General features: G+C 37.8%; 1 protein-coding gene across 1 annotated transcript in view; it reads right to left on the reverse strand.

Annotated features, from left to right (window-relative positions):
* The window catches only part of SCN8A (sodium voltage-gated channel alpha subunit 8), a 169,519-nt gene that overhangs the window by 74,204 nt on the left and 76,054 nt on the right, over positions 1 to 19,261 (reverse strand). The window contains exons 4-10 of the mRNA XM_025045432.1: positions 17,272 to 17,361; positions 16,475 to 16,603; positions 14,664 to 14,755; positions 5,635 to 5,856; positions 4,458 to 4,521; positions 2,464 to 2,605; positions 725 to 957 (exon numbers count right to left, since the gene is read on the reverse strand). Coding sequence (XP_024901200.1) covers positions 725 to 957; positions 2,464 to 2,605; positions 4,458 to 4,521; positions 5,635 to 5,856; positions 14,664 to 14,755; positions 16,475 to 16,603; positions 17,272 to 17,361 — 972 coding nt within the window. The remainder of the gene's footprint in view (positions 1 to 724; positions 958 to 2,463; positions 2,606 to 4,457; positions 4,522 to 5,634; positions 5,857 to 14,663; positions 14,756 to 16,474; positions 16,604 to 17,271; positions 17,362 to 19,261) is intronic.

Genomic DNA, 19,261 nt, shown 5'->3' on the forward strand with positions numbered 1-19,261 from the left:
TAGGGAAAGGGGGAAAAAAAGGAGAAAGGAAAATCAGCCTGTCAGAGGAGACTGTGGCCAGGGCCTGGCTGCCTCCATTTTCTTGTTGAATTGTTATTGTGACACACAGCGCTAAGTAATCAGAGCAGAACCCAGTGGTGAGAACCTTGAGATTTATTCTCTTGAGTGTCTCAGACAAGAACTTGACTGCCTTCTTGGTGCTAAATGATCCTTTCTGAACAGCTCTGAAAATAAATGCTAAGAAACTATATTATACATATAGGCCCCCACAGTGTAAAAATACACGTATATCTGGATAAGGTTTATTAGGGTGGTAGGATTACAAATTTGTTTTTCAATTTTTACTTTACTATTTTATCTAGATCTCTTTTCAATTACAATCAATACTTTTTATGACCATACAGAATCTCTGAAGGAGATCCTAACGCTTTCCTCAACAAAAAGGCTATGCTTACATGAAGCACTATAGAAATTACTCTGGCCACTTTTTTTCTTTCCAGGCACTATGGTAGTTGAACACTGAATAGTTGAGAAATTCATCAAAAGGTCATATTAACAAACAATTTGCCCATTAAGACAAATTGAATAATTAAACCAACCATCTGTAGTTGTTACTTGGGTTATTTTAATCAGATCAATGACTTCCATTTGACAACGTGCCTAGAAAAGATCAACTGGAGTGGCAATCAGATGGGGCCTTAGTCACAGCGATCTGGCAGGAAGGCCTCTTGCAAAGAACTGATGACCAACCTGTGCTTCTTCTTGTTGCTTCTTAAGTTGCTCCAACATTGCTTTGAATTCAGCTTCTTTTTGCTCTGCCTCCTCCAGTGTTGCCTGATTCTGTTCTTCATAAGCCATGGCCACCACAGCCAAGATCAAGTTCACCAGATAGAAAGAACCCACAAAGATGACCAAGACAAAGAAGATCATGTATGTTTTCCCAGCTGCTCGTAAGGTCTGTAAAGACAAAGACAAAGACCATTTTCTGAGTCACTTGCATCAAATGGATCAGGCTGAAAACAACTTGTGGGCTAATATTCCTCTGTAGGGGGACTACTGCATTTTGAACAGGACAGTCCTTCATTGTGTGGTACTCCTTCATACCGCAGAGCACTTAGCATCCCCAATGGCCGATTGGCCTCTCTTATCCTCAACTCAATAGTAAATGTCAGTAGCATCTCCCATCACTGTGATAAAAAAAATTCCTCTTCCATTTCCAAATATTCCTAATATACTCCTTTCATAGAAAAATGCTTGATTTTTTAAAAGAAAAAATGTTCTGGGCTAAGAATTATATTTGCCTTTGTCAGTTGGTTCTAAAACAAGTATAAAGAAAAGAATATAAGACTTCAGCTCATTTAAGCATTAACAGACAAACTCCATCTCTGGGATCAGGTCTAAGTCTTAGGAAGTTTCCATTTTGAGTGACATCCTTCCTTATTCTTTTGTAATAGGATGTGTCTTTATGTCATATGGATATGACATAAAGAATAATGGGGAAGGAAATAAAAGGAAGAAGCATCCTAAGACTATTCCTTTCACTAGCAGTGAGCCAACAGGAGTCAAAGAACAATTGGGTTTAGGTTATGTATAGGTGACCCACTATTACTTAGTTTTCATCTTTATTCTTTTCAACTACAAATATTTAATGGAATTTAATATCAATCATAAATATTTCACGAGAAAGATTCAAACCTGAGGGAACTCTAGGCTGTCCAACAGAAAGTAAGAATTCCTAGGGGATCTGAATTAGAAGCTTTCCTTAAGAGGTCCCTTCATGCCGAGGGGACATGTTTCTCATTCTCAAACTGGCATTATCAAATGCCAGAGGCAAACAGAAAACAATGGATTATCATAGAATTTCTAAGCTGGAAGATGCTCAGCAATTACCTAGACTAACTTCTTCATCACAACCAGCAAAGTTAAATGACTTTCCCAGCATCACTGATGTAGCCCAAGAAAACGGTACTGACCTTTTAAAATATCTGTCATAACTGGCTTGAACAAGTCCAGATGTGTTACAAATCTCAAAAATGTTGACATATTTAGACTCTAGGGTTCTTGTGGATAGAAGTCTCATCCTTATAATGTTTAGCATCGTGCCTCACACAATATGTTTAATTACTATTTCTTAAAAAGATGCCCTAAGCCCCAAAATCCAAAAGCAGAAATACTGTAGATAGTCTGATGAAACAATAGGAAGTAGTCAGACACAGCAGATTCCTGGGCCAGGCAAGAGGCTGTGAGCCGCTACAGCTATACACGACTGAGTATTAAAGAAATAGGGACAAGGCTGGGAGAATATATTTAATTTTATAAACCAAAGAAATACCATCCTAAAATGACTATATAATGTCTTCACTAAAGGTCTCTTAAACAGAATGTTCCTAAACTCACATATCCTTATGAAAATTCTATCACCAAAGAAAAAGAGGTAGCACTTGAAAAAGAGGCATTACTTACCAACTGATATAAGTTTTCCCAATAGTCCTGGGTCATAAGGCGAAATAATGCCAAGAAGGCCCAGCTGAAAGTGTCAAAGCTTGTATAACCATAGTTGGGGTTCCTTCCTGCTTTCATACACTGGTATCCTTCTGGGCATTGCCTGAGGGAAGAAAGAGAAGCTCAGGGCTTTTCAACCTAATTCTACCCAGTCATCAGCTGTAAGTCATCTCCATGACCTTAGAGGTATTAAATAACTATCTATAGAGCCAGGCCAACAAATGGGAATAAGAAAAAGGAAGGAAGGAGGAAAGGAAGGAAGGAAGGGAGGGAGGAGGGGAGGAAGGAAGAAGAAAAGAAAAGAAAAAAAAAAAGAGGAAAAAAAGAACAAAGAAAAAGAGAAAGAAAAAAAGTAGCCAGGTCACTTTAAAAAAAAAATAATGTCCTGAGGACAGCCTAGGATCAGAATCACCTGGCATGCCTTTTAAAAATGTTAATTCCTATGTCCTACCTAGGACTAAAAGCTCTGGATATGGGATCCATGAACCCTGCATTTGTAAGAGGCATACCAGGTGATTCTTAGGTATGACAAAATGTGAGAGTCACCGTCCTAGATTCGTATCAATGTGCAATTCAATCAAATTCAACTTAATTACTACTATCCTAAATGACAAATGGCTTGAAGATCCTCTTAATCATCTCTGTTCTCCTAACATTCACTGTGACAACCTATGTCATACTGAGGATCTCACTGACTTTGGTTACAACAATTCTTTTGCTTTTAGACTCACCCAATATTTATTTCAATGTCATTTCTAGTTATCTACACCAACACAGAAATTAAATGAACTTCTAGTTGTCATGGTCATCTTAAAAAACTGACTCCTAGAGGACCTATATATTCTGAATAACAACACTACACCCTACATTTATGTAGATTTCTGTTTACAAAGCACTTTCACGTATGTTATCTAATTGCATCCTTACAATAATCCTTTGAGGAAGTGAGAACACGACTTATTCAACCCATTTTATAAATGAAGAAACTGAGTTTCACATAAGTTAAATGGCTTGTACAAAGTCTTGGAGCTAGAAGTAGCAGAATCAGGACTCAGATTATGTTCCTGTACACTCATGTTCACAGCAGCATTATTCACAATAGCTAAAACATGGAGGCAACCCTAGCATCCATCAACAGATGAATGAATAAACAAAATGTGGTCTATACATACAATGGAATCGTTCAGGCTTAAAAAGGAAGGACATTCTGACATATGCTCCAACATGGATGAACCTTGAGGACATTATGCTAAGTGAAATTAGCCAGTCACAAAAAGACAATTACTGTATGATTCCACTTATATAAGGTACTTGCAGTGGTCAAAATCATAGAATCAGAAAGTAGAATGGTAGTTGCCAGGGGATGGAGGGAGGGAAGTGGGGGGGTTATTGTTTAATGGATACAGAATTTCAGTTTGGGAAGATGAAGAGTTCTGGAGATGGATGGTGGTGATGGTTGTGTAACAATGTGAAGGTACATTGGACTATACTCTTAAAATGATGAGTCTTATTTTATGTATATTTTACCACAATAAAAAAAAAAATTGGGAAAAAATTGCTACTCTTTTCCCTCCCCATGCTGTCGGGCCTAGAATATTTTGGGTCATCAACTTTGGGGGCTAATCATCACTAAGATGGTGTCTTTACTTTATATTTATTGATTGTGTTACAGTAGAATGAGGGGAGTCTACAAGAGACAGGCGAGATATCTGGTGTTATAGACTCTACCCTTAACCTTTTACTTTTTTTATTTTGGCTTGAGACTATAGGCACATTCAGCTACTAATGAAATGCCAACTTTGGCTAGACAAATATGAAACAGAAAAAAAATCTGAGTCAACCGGTACATTAGACCCAATTAGGATCTACTACATGAGCACAAAGAAAAGTGAAAATTGCTCATTTTTATCTGACACGTTATTTTAAGGGAGAATAAAATTACGTGAGCTACTTACCCAGCATCAGAACTGTTCCCACAGAGTAAAGGTTCTAGCATGCCAGGAATCATGTAAAAATTTGCTAGAAAAGTTTGAAGAGGCAGGAAATGAATAAGGCAAATTTAAGTGAATGAGAGAATAGGTTATACTGTTCCTAACTAGCCCCATCAGAAAGTTATTGATTTTAGTTCATATAAATCTTTTCTGAGAGCAGTGAAACCTGAAAAGAATTCTTTCCCATTATTTTCCTATATATTTTTTAAAATTAAAAGTGCTACTGTAAATGCTGTAATGCAATTTTCCTTTCACGGACATCTGACTTCCACTCGTACTTCACATCTACATGCTAGATTCTGGAACGCAGATCAAAGGAGTCCAAAAGAGTTTTCTGAGTTCTTTACCCCTTTATATAATTTGATCCTTCTGTCCTTATAATTTCTCTTAACCAAAGATAAACTTTGGTTAGAAATCCTCACTGATCACTACTTACCATGTCCTATAAATTAGAAAGCACGTTTCCCTTTCTTGTATGTATCCCTGAAATCCCCTTTGCAACATGTTTGTATGGCTACTTAACTACTTTTATTTTCTTGAGTGACTAATAGTGATATTGTTAACTTTTCCCCGTTATTTTATAGAAGTACTACTATACCAAATGTTCCTGAGTGTAAGACCCAAGTGCTCTGGTTCCTGAAATGAAGTTATTAAAGCTCCTTAACTGTAATAGGATCAAACAGTGCCTTAGAGATTACCTGACTCCCTAGACCAGACTGATTCTAAAGCCTTGTTATTAAGAAAGCCCACTAGTTATATTCTGAACCAAATGTTTAAATATTTCAGGTAACCCAGCTAGAAAAAAATAAAAAAAGATTTTTATCAAACTACTAAGCTTGATTTTCAAAACAAAAGTTTAGGGGTACATGTCACAAAGCTATAAAGTTTATTTTTGGTTTTAAAGTGAGAGGAAGAGAGAGGAAAGAGGAGAGAGGAGAGAGAGAGAGAAAAGGGGCTGAAGTCTGAGAGCTTCTAACGCAATCCTAGCTTAAGGAAAGCGAAAATCTTCACAAGGCTGCTTCCAGCAGCACTGGCATTCCTATCTGGCCCCAACTACTTTTTAAAGCCCAATGGTGGCTTCTGACCATGTAAACTAAAGATAGATTTTTCTTTCTCCTCTTGCAGAGAAGGGGCCACCTACTTTTATTGTTGATATACTCTTCCCAATCAAAGCCTTTGGTGCCATTTTCAAGATAGCTCTCATTGAAGTTGATGGGCCACACAACACATTTGTTTCTCAGGTTTCCCATGAACAGCTGCAGTCCGATCAAGGCAAAAACACTCAGGCAGAACACTGTCAGGATCATCACATCTGACAGCTTCTTCACAGACTGAATTAGGGCACCCACAATGGTCTTCAGGCCTGAGGAGATAGAATCCCCAAAATCAGAGTCACCCTAAAGCCCTGCCCTCCCCACCTCCCCCAGCCTCCCTCTTGGCTACTGGCTTCTACTCCTCCCTACAGCACCATCCTTGAAACATGGCCACTTTATCTTTTATACCATGAAAATAACAATGAGTCAGCAATATTATCAATTTTTCCAGAAGTATCAATTTTTAAGTCAATAATTTTTAAAAAGTAAAAAGAAAGTTCCTTCTCTAGCACGTGGCTTTTTCCTGGAAGTCCTTTCCTGTCTCTGATGGTTTCTCAGCTCCTAAATAAGTCAAGCTCTTACTCGCCTCAGGGCCTTCACATGTGCTCTTCCCTCGGCCTAGAATGCTTCCTTCTGCTCCCCGTCCTACCTGTCTCATTCTTCATCCTTCTGGTCTCAGCTTAAATATCAATTCCCCCAGAAAGCCTTCCCTAACTTTGTAACTCTTCTCCCTGTCCCATTATTATTAGCATTTTAATAGCACCTTATACTTTCTTCTGTAGCATTTATCATGGTTATAATTAATTATTTATGTTTGTCTTCGTCACAGCTGTATCTATACTTCTTAGAGCATGGCAAATACTTAGTAAATATTAGCTGAATAAACAAATGGAAAAGTCAGGAATTGAGGAGTCTTCCAGTTGGAAAGAGAACTACTGGAAATGTAAAAGCCAATAATAAGTGAAAAAGTACAATAATATTTCCCCAAGAACTCTGGAAATGTCAATGCATTGAAAAGATTAATTATTATCAATTGAATATTTATGGTTTGTCTTTCCATTTAAAAATACACCTTCTCTATCACATATATGCTCTGTTCTCTACAAGTGATGTTTTTCTGTCCTAGATTAAGAACAAAATAAAAATACATATAACCTACTAGAATCTGAGATTTAAATGCAAGCCACTGGTTCAAATTTGAACCAGAAAGATTTCTTAACTGCACAGGAAAGGATCAATGATAGGAGACACAGAAAAATATGGCTGTAGGTTCACTGTTTGGGTCAAAATTGAGCCTATATGTGGCTTTCCTGGGCATGCCCAGCCATCAGGCTTTCCATAGGACACGGCCGACAAAGCACTGAGTTCTCCTGGAGTACCGATGCACTGGGACGAACAAGAGGCAGACACACAGGCCTTAAGATGGATCTCATCTCTGATCTACTTTTGAAGGCAAGAATATTGGATAGAAATTCAAGGGAAATCCCAATCCTGGCTTTGAAGTGTGAGGTTGGGTAGATAATTACTAATTTTAACCAAATTATACCATTTACTTATATGATCTGAGCAATATAGTTAACCTCTTGGGATATCAGTTTTTCATCATGAAAATAGGGATGAAGATTAAGCATGATTTATATAAACACTTAACATAGCAACTGGTATATAGTAAATGACTCAAATATTAACGATTTTTATCTGAACCTCAGTTTATTCATCTATAAAAAGGCATTTACAATACCAACCTCATTGGGTTGCTGTGAGTTTTAAATCAAGAAAATAAATGCAAAATATCAATTACAGTACCTGGCACTTAACACTTATTAGCTATCAATATTATATATATATTGCTCTTATCAAAGAGATATCATTGGGATGATACTGCATGGCTAACCTCATAAGATGGTGATCTAATGGGTGATATGGACATGACTTTCCTTTTGCTGTATTTTGCAAGCAACTCCCTAGAATTTTCAAAATTAAATCCAATAGTAGTAATGAATGTTGTATCTAGCACAGGACTTGGCACAAAGCAGGCACTTAATATATTTTTACTGAAAAAGTAAATGAATGAGAAAATTTCTTTCCTCTCACACAGATATCCTGAAAGGAATCTAAGAGAAGTTATAGAAAAAAAAAAAGCCAAGAATTAGACCGTAGAGGTGCAAAGTGTGCAAGATGCTGTCCTTTCTTACAGAGCGGGTCTTCTGTGGAGACTGTGGCCACCAAAGAAATTAGAAAGAGCCTGCCTGGGTCCAGGACACAAGGCATTTCTAATCCAATTCCTCTATTCTTCCCAGAGCTGTGTAAAAGAGCACCAGCCAGGGAATCAGAAAGCAGGGATTCCGGTCCCGGCTCAGCCACTATTTATGGCCCACTGTGTTTCAGAACAAATTTAAAGTCACTTTTCAGTCTCTTTTTCTCATACATAGAATGTGGGTTAAAACATAGGACTACATGGCAGGGGCAGTGGAGGAGAAGCTGAAGAATCTTCTCTAGAAGTCTTTTAAAATAGGGCAGAGATATTTATTTGTTTGAGATTAAGTAGTTGAAATTTCCATCTTTTATTCCTAAGGCCATGAGAAATTGTATCATAATCACAGAGCTAGGTAAGAAGGTATCGGTGGTATAAAACAGAAGGCAGCCATAAAGTAAAAATTGTTCCGATTTCATGGAACTTATTTCCATAAGTTTCTGAGGAATAGTAAAGTCTTTCATTATATTCAGCTGGGTTGGGGCAGGTCTATATTAGGTCAATAATGCAATTCTAGGCTCCTAATGTTATATGGTTTGTTTTCAGAATCAAAAAGTGATTTAAAAAAAGAATACCTGAATAGGTCACTGAAAAATGGTTATAGTTTCTTTTCTGAACCATTTAGGAGAAATGGCTAAGACAATTACCTATCTGAAAACTGGATGATTGCTAAGGCCTCTTCTATTTCTATTTTAAATAAGAAATGAGCTGTAAGCTGCCATTTGTACTGGTAACAAGAGTATATTAATACAAAATAGTCAAGCATTTGTGATATAAATAAATAAATAATTCCCCAAAAAAAGAAAAAAAGAAAAACTCATATGAGTTTAGCATGAGTCTAATCTGATTTTCCTGGGATGGGACCTCTCTGGACAGTTCCAAGCTCATGTAACAGGAAATTCCCAGTCAGGAGTCAAACTATCCCCTGCTCCTCAAAGATAGGCTCCCAGCAGCCTTATTTGTAGGGAGTGACTTTCTCTTAGGTTACAGATGGCAGGGTAGACATCCGACTTAAATCAAGATCCTTTCCTCTAGGAATTTGGAACAGGATGAGACAGTCCAGTAGTCTTATCATGTGTGGGAATGAAAATATATAAATTTAGCAGCTAAGTGGTAGCCACAGTCTGTCATTATATCAGGATACATTTGAGAAGTAAAGGCAGTTAGTATGCTGAGAGATAGAAAAAGAAATAGACACAAGGAGAGATGAAAGGGGAAGACAAAGTACTTCCTGGTATCTGGGGCTTTCTGGTTCTACATTCTGGTTTCCCTAGTTTCAGAAGCCCAAAACATTCCAGCCTTTAGATTCCTTGAAGTACTCCTGTATCTTTTCACTTGCAACCAGAGATGTTCAACTAATACATCAACCATACATGGAACTCATCACTTTCCTGGCGATGGATCTGAACACTCACAGTCAGCTAGTTTAACTTCTCTTCTCCATAAACCAGATGCCACTGCTGAAGAAATCTGTAAACATGAGTCCAGAAAGCTAAAAAGAAATTACTCAAGTGTTTTGTTTGGAAGTCCAAGGCCTAGGTCAACTCCTTGGTGAGAGTTCTTTCAGCTTTCAAGAAGTTTAGAGTAGAAACTTAGGTTAGAAATTGTATTCAGCCACTTATACTTCAGAGGGGCTAAGAGAAACAAATCTTAATTAAGCAAGAATAATCACTAAACAAGATTAACTATGGACATCTAAGAAGAATACCTTCAAGATTCTCATTCAGATTGCTACAAGAAAATCAAAGGAAAGTGTAGGAAAAAGAAAGGTAATGCTGCTCACTGTCTGCAGGTCAAGGTTGATACTCGATTATACAGTGGTATTAAATATAAATGGTCACTGTATTATACACTGTCCTCAGCCAAGATTCTTCTTCCTTCCATTAGCATTGATAATTGCAAATGACCATGATTGCAGACATCAATGCCAGTTTATGGAGATGACACCATCGATGTATTTCTTAAACTCAAGTCTTGCCAGCAATGGTTGCCATGTACTAGTAAATGCAGCCAAGCAAAAGTGCTCCCTGCTACCACCAACACAGGTCAATAAAGGCAAGGTGCTGTAGAATTCCTGACCTGATACATGCAAGAAGGGAGGATGCCACTGTTCTGGCTGTGAAGAGAAGCTGTCTTGCTTCTTCTGTTGGCTCACACCACCACATACCAGAACAAGCAAGACACTGACTGAAAACCAGTTATCTAAAACAGAGCAGAATGCTCCTTCAAATGACTCCTACACAACAGAGTGTGCAACAGAAGCCACGTGGGGGCAAATTGGACAGCGAGAACTCTTGGAAAAGGCTAACATTAACTAGAACTGGGATGTGTCTGAGCAGAGCAGTAACACATTTACTACAGATCAAGGAAAGAGAGTTGGACCCTGTGTACAGAAAGGTCAGCTACCAGAGAGGAAATTGGACATTTAAGGAATTTTGAGAAGCAGGTGAAGCTACTATAACCCATTGAATAAATGAATAAAGCCTGATTATGCCCCTACATCAGAGAAAGCAGCCGTGCATGCTAGGATCAAAATCTTCCGTGATGGTGATGCCAGATTACAAATAAAATAACCTTATCTTTCCTAGTTTGTGGCTCAGGTTGAAAAACCTAATTGGTTTAAAGCAAAGTCAGCTAATCCTCCTACAAAATTAACATTGGCACAGGCCTCAATAGCAGTAATAAGCAGTGCTCACACTGGAGGAAAGAATAGTTTCCTAATTCCCAAAGTCTGGCTTGGTCCAGAAAAGTGCTAGGGTAAAGTCATGCCAGGTCATCTTTCCTGCTGCAGATTCAGTCCTCGCAATGATAGTTCTTGAAGGTTCTTCAGATCAAGAGTAATTTAGGAGAGATTTGGGAGCCATAGATTTATTTACTCAAGACCAGATTCATATCAAAAAGTCTGACCAAAACTAAACTAGCTCTCAAAGGTGGGTCAGGTGGAATGCTGTGAGTCTTCAGTGTTTTTCCACTTAAGACTGCTGTGTTAAACTTTAGTTACCTTTTTCTGAGAAAGCAATGTGGACAAAAGGGAAATACAAAAGCAACCATATTAACAACTATAATATTTTAAAAGAAATAATATAGTCCTGAAACAATTTCTATCTCCCTTAACTATGCAGGAGAAATTGCCAGATTCATAATGTATACATTTAAAGAAAATACTTTCTTTGCAAATTCTGGGGTGGGAAGGAGAAGGGCCCCTCATTTCCCCTGCTTCTTACCTGATCCCACAGGTAAATAGAGAAAGCGACAGAAATGAAAGCAGAGAAAAAATCCAAGAGAAAAATAATCAAGAAATCACACTCTAAAGAGAACAAAATAATATTAAATCTATGTTGATGAACAAAGAAGAAAAAGCACTTTTGGGAAGCCATTTAAATGATGATGGAAATGAAAAGGAACTACCAAGTGAGGCCCTCCCGACTGGTTTTATTTACAATGTCAAGCGCTATTCTCTAAGCAAAACCTGAGACATCTTCTTTGAGACTTCCACCACTTTGTCTTTGCGCATGGTAGTCCTCTGGCACCTGATCAAAGCATGCAGAAGATGAAACTGACAAAGTCACTTAGAAGTTCATTTTTGTACTCAAGCCCTAGATAAATACAAAGCGAAAGCTAAGTTTTAAGACACGATTCTACACAGAATACTTCAATGTCAAGTTGAAACCAGCAAATTCTGGACCAAAGAAAAATAAGTCTCCTTCTATAAGTTTTAACACAGAACTTGTATGCACTGTTCTCCAAGTCAAGCCCATGGAAAACCATGAATGATATACATCCAGGTCTTGAGTTAGCAAATAAAAAAGGTCGGAATGTGGGTTTGGTCTTTTCTAAGCTAAAAGAAGGTTCTGAATCAAAGCTGTTCTTATACAAAAGGCTGGAGCTAACTGATGCATTGTCCTCTCCAAACTTCTGGGAGTCCTGGCGACCCTGACTCATTCAGAATATCTACTAAAGAGGCTAAGAAGGAGGAGAGCATCAGCCAAGGTGAGCTAGGTGACTGCTCTAGGAAAGTGGAAACTCTCATAAAGAGAGCTGAGAGGTAGAGAGCTTTGTGAGATCCTGCAGGCCTCATGTCAGTTTTGCGCTTGCTCTCACTTCTGTTTGTGGCATTTTGGCAAAAATCTATAATTAAATTGGGAATAGGAGAAGTCAAAGAGAGCAACAATTCCACTGAAGTGATCCATGAGAAAAGTTGATATGCAAAATAGCGGTTTTTACTAAGAGGGAACTATATCCTAGCTCTACAACAGTGGAGTCAAAATGACTTAGATTTCTAGTCAATTGGCCCAGATCTACTGACTCGTGCACTGGTACTCCCACTTGGAGGGAGACCTGGGTATCAAGCAGGTAGGAACAGAACAACAGCCCTCTATGGGAGAAAGCATGATAGATAAGTTCAGAATTTTACATGGGGTGACAGAAGTCTCTCATGAGAGAGACATCATTTATCACACAGCAAATACTCTCAATTTCTCTTACTAACTAAGTGGAATGGGGAGCAAGGGAACTTGGGATTAAAAGTCACACTTTTATCCAAGTATCAATTATATGATTCACTGATAGTGATCTATTATTGGCTTTATAATCCCTTAAAAGTTACTTTCCATCCCAGTTAACCTCCTAAAGCGAGCTCATTTGGGATCGTCAAGAAACAGGAATCCAGGAATCTATTTTAAACTGTAAAGCTGATGTCTAAATCTTGATACAAATACTTTCTTTAGGTTTAGGTTTCTTCTTTATAATAATAACTGCTACTACTATAACCATTTATGGAGCACTACTATGGGCTAGAAACTGTGTTTATATATATATATATATATATGTATGTATGTATGTATGTATGTATGTATGTATGTGTGTGTGTGTATATATATATATAGTTAGAGAGAGAGAGGGTTTTATATATATGTATATAATTGGACTATTAAGGATGAACGATGTGACATCAGCCAAGAGCTATCTTGCAGTACTGCTGTGGTCAGAAGTTAACCATACAGCACAGAGACAGAAGCTAAGAGCTAGACCAGGGATAGCATCTGCTGGCCTAGTTAGTGAACAGAACACAGCTTTCCAATTTAATTCTGGAAGAGAAGTTCTGAGATCACAAGAACATAAAGAGACAGATGCCTTGCGGAATACGCTGGGGGAAGTGAGCAGAAAACAAGGGATCATATTTAAAAGAGGCCAGAGGAGGAAAGAGACCAAAGGAAAAATAAAAGTAAAGATTTGGTGCTCCAGATGCCTTAAAAAATAAGACAAGGCCTGCCTAAGGATTAGGCCACCATCAATGACTTGTGTGAGGCTGCCTGGAAAATGAGCTGGGTTTTCTGTCAAACAGATTTAAAATGACTAGGAACTAAACCTTGATAAGTCAAGGTTGTAGTTTTTTGCCAAGAAGGATATACTATGACACCCAGCCTCTGATTGATAAGAACTACGCTACCAATGCTGAAAACAAAGGAATTCATTTTTAGTAGGGTTCAATTCATGGCTCAAATTTGTAAATGGGGTTCTCTGTAAGCCACAGTTTAGATCTGTCCTCTCTTGGATTTCACCTTTGTGCTTCCCTCTGATGTTTAGATAACATGGAAATGAGGAAAAGAGGAGTCAGCCACAAGGGGAAGGGCCATGTGATGCCAGGAAGAGGATGTCTCTGCTTTCCATGACCCTACTTCTACAAAACTGCAGTAAGAATTATGGCCTCTTCCCTGAAAACTCCTAAATACAACCAGACTCCAATCTGCAACAACATAGTCTTGACTGCTGCTGTGTTGCTGTCAGCATATTCTAGCCTTACAAGACTAATGAAAACATTTTTCCTGCTAGACATCAGGACTGGTCTTTAAAAAGTTCAATATTACCCAGTAGCAAAGATTTAAACTAAATTAAGGAATCTTAACCTGGGGTCACAGATGGGCTTCAGGGGGTGTCTGTAAACTTTCATCCAATTCTCAAAAGGATCCAAAACCTCTAAAGGTTAAGAACTACTGGGCTAGGTCAACCAGGACCAAAAAGAAAAAGGCAAACATTTTAAAAAGACTGTCAATCAACTACCTTTCAACTACCCACCAATTCTTTTTTTCTTCTCAAATTTCTGTACTTTTTCTTTGTCCACACCTTTATATGAATTTTATCTTACCTTTGATTTTTTTTAACAGCATCTGCATAAGCTTTCATTGAGATTTATGTTTGAGAATGGTCTCTGAATATATGTATAGTAGATGTCTACTGGTTCTTATACCAGTGAAACAGACAGCAATAGAACGTGATAGACAGTGATTATTAAAATTCAGTTCAGTAACTCTAAGACTCTTAAATTTGTCTATAATACTGAACTAGCTAGTTGGGTAGATCTCTTCTGTGATTAAATAATTTCATTAACACAGTAACAATAAAAATACAATTCTTCAAATAACATCCCATCAGCAAACCATGCGACAGGAAGCCTAGAAATCACAAGCAATGGAATGATGGTGGATGTTAAAATTACTGTAATTCCATGAGGCCAGGAAGCAAATGATTTATAGTCAAAGAGACAGCTAGCTCTGTGACAATTTTTTCAGATAGTATAAGTGATTCTTAAGCACGTGCTTTTTCAAAAGCATGGATGGAATGGGGGCTGCATGCCTGGCAAGCAGTGTCGGAGAAAGTGCCTAAGGACAAAAGGGTCATTCCAGAGAATGTCTCCCAGTAAAAACATGCGGAATGCAAGGCCATATCAACTGTGCTGACACCGATTTAGAATGTGGTGGACAAAATGAATGGAAGAGAAAAAGGAGATGAGGCAAAGTCAGTCTTGTGTTTAAATTTTCTCACCTGGAATTACAGAGATAGTTTTCAAAGCTCGGAGAACCCTGAATGTTCTCAGCGCTGAGACATTGCCCAGGTCCACAAACTCTGTCACATATCTGTAGTAAGGGAGGTCACACACAGACACAAATGACAAACACAAACACAAACACAAACACCAAAAGAAAAAAACAAAACCACAACAAAACAAAAAGTACAATACGTCACGTCAGGGCCCTAACCCAACACCTAACACCAACCCCGGGCCATCTTACCTGGGATTACCGAAATAGTTTTCAAAGCCCTCAGTACCCTGAAAGTGCGTAGAGCTGAAACATTGCCTAGGTTTACAAACTCTGTTATATACCTGCAGAATCAAACCAAAGTTAACTTGTAATGGTACCACTGGGCGAGGGTTTGAGAATGGGGGGGAAGAAAGGGTCTTATATACAAGCTACTATTTCATTTTTTTTCCTTGAAAAAGAAAAGTTTCAAAATATACACATTTAAGAAACACATTTTTTTTTTCATTTGGGTAAGGTGAATTCAAAAGTATATTTGAAAGAACTGATACAACCAGGAGATTCCTGGGGCTTGCACTCTTCATGGGCATTGCGATGTGCGGATCCCTATCAGAATGACTACTCTCAGGCCATTCACTTTTTTTTTAATAAAAAGGAAGGCCATCAAAGGTTCATGTCCCCAAGTTTTATGAAGAATTTCTTAAGAAAAAGAGACAAATTTCTGCAGCAGGAGCCCCATAAAACAAATCTCCATTAGAATAACTCCCTAGTTGACAATGGTGAAAATGCCTAAATGTCTGTATATATGACTTATCCAAAAATTGTATGCATATCTTTGCAGTCATGCCTGTGGATGAAGTTTCAGCCTGTGACAAAAGTAAGGCTCAGGAAAATCATGAGATCAGAGCAAATATTGTGCTAAGTGTCTATTTTATCACCAGCTCTATGACGAGCAAGGACACTTAAATTTTAAATGAATACCAATGTGTATCTATAACACTGGAAGCTAGAAATTAACCTAATATAACAGAAAGCCAAAGATTCAGTTTCAAATATTCAATGCATATAATTTGTTCACATTTTACAGTTGAAATACATCTTTCTATCTGATGCTCAGATCCATATATACACAAATGCACTCAATCTCTTGCACTTGTGCAGGTGTGCACCCAAACTCACACACAATCGATACAACAGCCCTAACCCCTACCAAACCACGAAGTACAATAACTCTTCTATCATTAGCTAAGTTTCCCAGAGATACATTTTTATTGTTAAAACTTGGTAAAAAATTACCAAGAGCGGCTAGCATATCAATGTGGAGTTATACTATTCTCTAGCAATAGTTTGAAGTTCTGGTCCGTAATTCTTTAAGAAGTAATCAGCTTGAATACCTAGGCTCATGTTTTGACTCTAAAATGTGCTCTGAAGTCTACACCATCTGCCAGCCTCATAAAATTACATGTGATATGACATACCCCCTAGTGATAAGCATGCAAACCCTGGTCAATGGTATAAGGGGAGAAAATATGAGAAAGTGTCAATGGGAAATCATTTCCTACTTTCTCTCCCAGCTGTCAAGCCTCTGTGTACCTTCCCCATATAAACATACTGTCATTGCCTGAACAAGAAGCCCTCCCAAGCAAGAATCATAAGCATAAGCCCATACAGTCTTACATAGTTACCCATTAATTCCTCATACAACTGTGCCCATAAACTCACATTTACAAACACTTTCATACAAACACACCCGGGAGTATAATCGCATGCACATAATCACACCCAGAACATCAATAAAGCAAGCAGAGGACTTACGCCATCATGATGACACTGAAATCTAACCAGTTCCATGGATCTCGTAAAAAGGTAAAGCCATCTATGCAGAAACCTCTTGCAATGATTTTCACTAGTGATTCAAATGTATAAATCCCTGTGAACGTGTACCTGTCAAAGAAATGGATAGCTTGAGGTGACTTTTGAGCAGACAAAAACTTTAAATGAATCTTTTAAGATAACACTTGCCTGAAGTGTAGCTTCAACCAACAAAGGCAAAATAGAAAGGGCAAAGCCAATGCAGCAAAATGGAAGTGAGGAAGAGAAAGAGACGCTTTGAATGAAAACTTACTGAAGTGCACAAAACAAGAACTGTGGAATGTTGTTTTAGATCCTGAAGGGCACTGCAAAAAAAATAGCTCAGTACTGCCATGTAGATATGTGAACATTTCAAACCAGGTGAGGTGGTTTGAAATGTTCACATACTACATGGCAGTACTGAGCTATTTTTAACTTTAGACAAGCCAAAATGAAGGGAAGTATACAGTACCATCAGGAACTAGGCGTACAAGAGGGTGATGGATAGGGGAGCCAAGTCAAAGGCACCAGCTTGCACAGGAAAGGATGGAGGTGAAGGGCAGTAACTTCCAGAACATGCTTTTTCTTTTTAGAGTTGACTATTAAGGATAGTTCCTAAATTTCACAAGTATCCTCACCCTTCTCTGTGAAAGAATTGGTGATAACTATTTTTTTTTCCTTGATGGATAAACTGTGGCAAAGCAAGATTCAGTGACTAAATGAAATAAACAAACAGGCAAATAAATAAATGAGCTACTTACTCCACATTCTTCGACCAGTCAGGAGGGTTACTAAAAGTCATGAATACACAGTTGGTCAAAATAGTGCACATAATGATCATGCTAAATACTGTAGAGAAGAGTCAAGGGAGAATACACAAAATCTGAACTTTTTTTCTCAGAAAACAAAAACGTTTTGCATTGGGGATCATGAGACATTAATCAATAACCTGAAAAGAGGCAAAGCACAGAAGAGGAGGAAACGGTGAGGTGATAATGAAAACTGTGGTCACCACAAATTCCATCATGTGTATCCACAGCTGACCATTGAACCGCGCATGCACATAGCAGGAGGGACACTCTCTTTCAAAAAGGCTGTCATTATTCCACTCCTTTCAGATAAAACATTTTCCTCTCTTACCATTTTTTACCTCAGGTATGGAATAAGCCTCTAAATACCTTTGTGCATAGTAACCAAAAATCTACCAGTCTACCAGACTGCAAAGTAAGGTGAGAAAAAAAATTAAATCTAATCCACATTATTCAGTACTCATTTTGTTAATTATCTTGCATAACTAATTATTTGAAAATCTACACGTAATTTATGGTTCACGGTTTCCTGTAGTCCTCCAAAGGGCTGCACTGTTCTTGGAAGGCAAGGCAACAGCCGATGTGTGCTGAATTTATCCAATATGGGAAACCCATTTGTGGCGCGTTAAGTAAGGATTTCAGGGACATCTGCACCACCACATTCCTAAGGGTGAGGGAATGGGGCAAATTCATCTGTTCATTCTGAAAGTACTCAGGAATGTATATGGATAGCAAACAGTTTTGCTGCCACTTTAGAACTGGATCCAGGATCTTTCTTAGCCCTTTTTGTTCTTGTCCACTGAGAAAAAATAAACGGCTTTAGGTCAGTACGAGTTACTCACACTCAACTGTCACTTTAACAAGCACAGAAGTCATATCTCATTTGTTGCTAACTCACTCTCTCTTGCTAATGACATTCACCATCTTCATTCTACTAGTGGATTTACAAAGAATAAATACTTCATACGGCTGGATTTTTTCTTCAGGGAATAATAACATGTCCTGATTAGAAGAGAAAAAATACTCCATCTCCTGATTCCACAAAAAGGAGAGAAGTCCATTGTGAATTATTTATTTCCTTATAAATCTTCAGATTTCAGAACTATGTTGTTTGTAAACCACAGATTTCAGAACCAGGTTGCTAAATTCTTAGAGTTAATAAAATGTAGTGAAAGCTTAGCAAACCAATTTACCAAGTTGCGACTGTTGGCTTCTCTGTCCTATGTGGAGGATACAATACTATTCAAAGCCTGGGACTAAGTATAGCCAAATTAAATACCAACCATGAGAGTTTAAAGTCACTATGCCAAGTTGATAAACCCATCACGTAATTTTTCATCTGTCATATGCTCGCCTATATCAATAAGATGTTCAAGTCAGGCAATATGAATAAACTGGCATTTTCTGTTTAAGGGAAGTAAAAATACCAGAAAAGATTCACAACAACTCTGCAATCCAAATCTAAACATCTGTACCAAGGAGACCATTTAATCTGAGAAACTATCTCAGATACTTTCAAAGCTCACTGCTCAAGAAATAAAAAAATATTCCAGGAAGATCTCTAAAGCATTCATTCAACTATTTGTAATTTAAGAAGCAGCTTTCAAAATATTGTAACATTGGACTTTATTACATTAAAAAATCGAACAATTTGCCTCAGGATTAAATCACTAAAGTCTGAGTACTTTAAAATGTAAGACTTCAGTAAAAGATTACCAACTTAATTTGTCCCTCTAAATTCCAGACTCCAATGATACCCTAAGAAAAAAGAATTTGCTGAAGCTCAAAGCTCGAGATTTGGCAGAGGTCACTCTTAAACTTCTGACTGGTAGGATAGTCAACTACTATTGGTAAAATATTTAATGTATAATTCAGTTGTCAAAATTCAGAAACATACACCAGTAACCATGCAATTGCTACACTCATTCCACATTTGCAGAAA

The sequence above is a fragment of the Pteropus alecto genome, unplaced genomic scaffold (assembly GCF_000325575.1).
Source record: "Pteropus alecto unplaced genomic scaffold, ASM32557v1 scaffold220, whole genome shotgun sequence".
In the NCBI taxonomy this organism is placed as follows: Eukaryota; Metazoa; Chordata; class Mammalia; order Chiroptera; family Pteropodidae; genus Pteropus; species Pteropus alecto.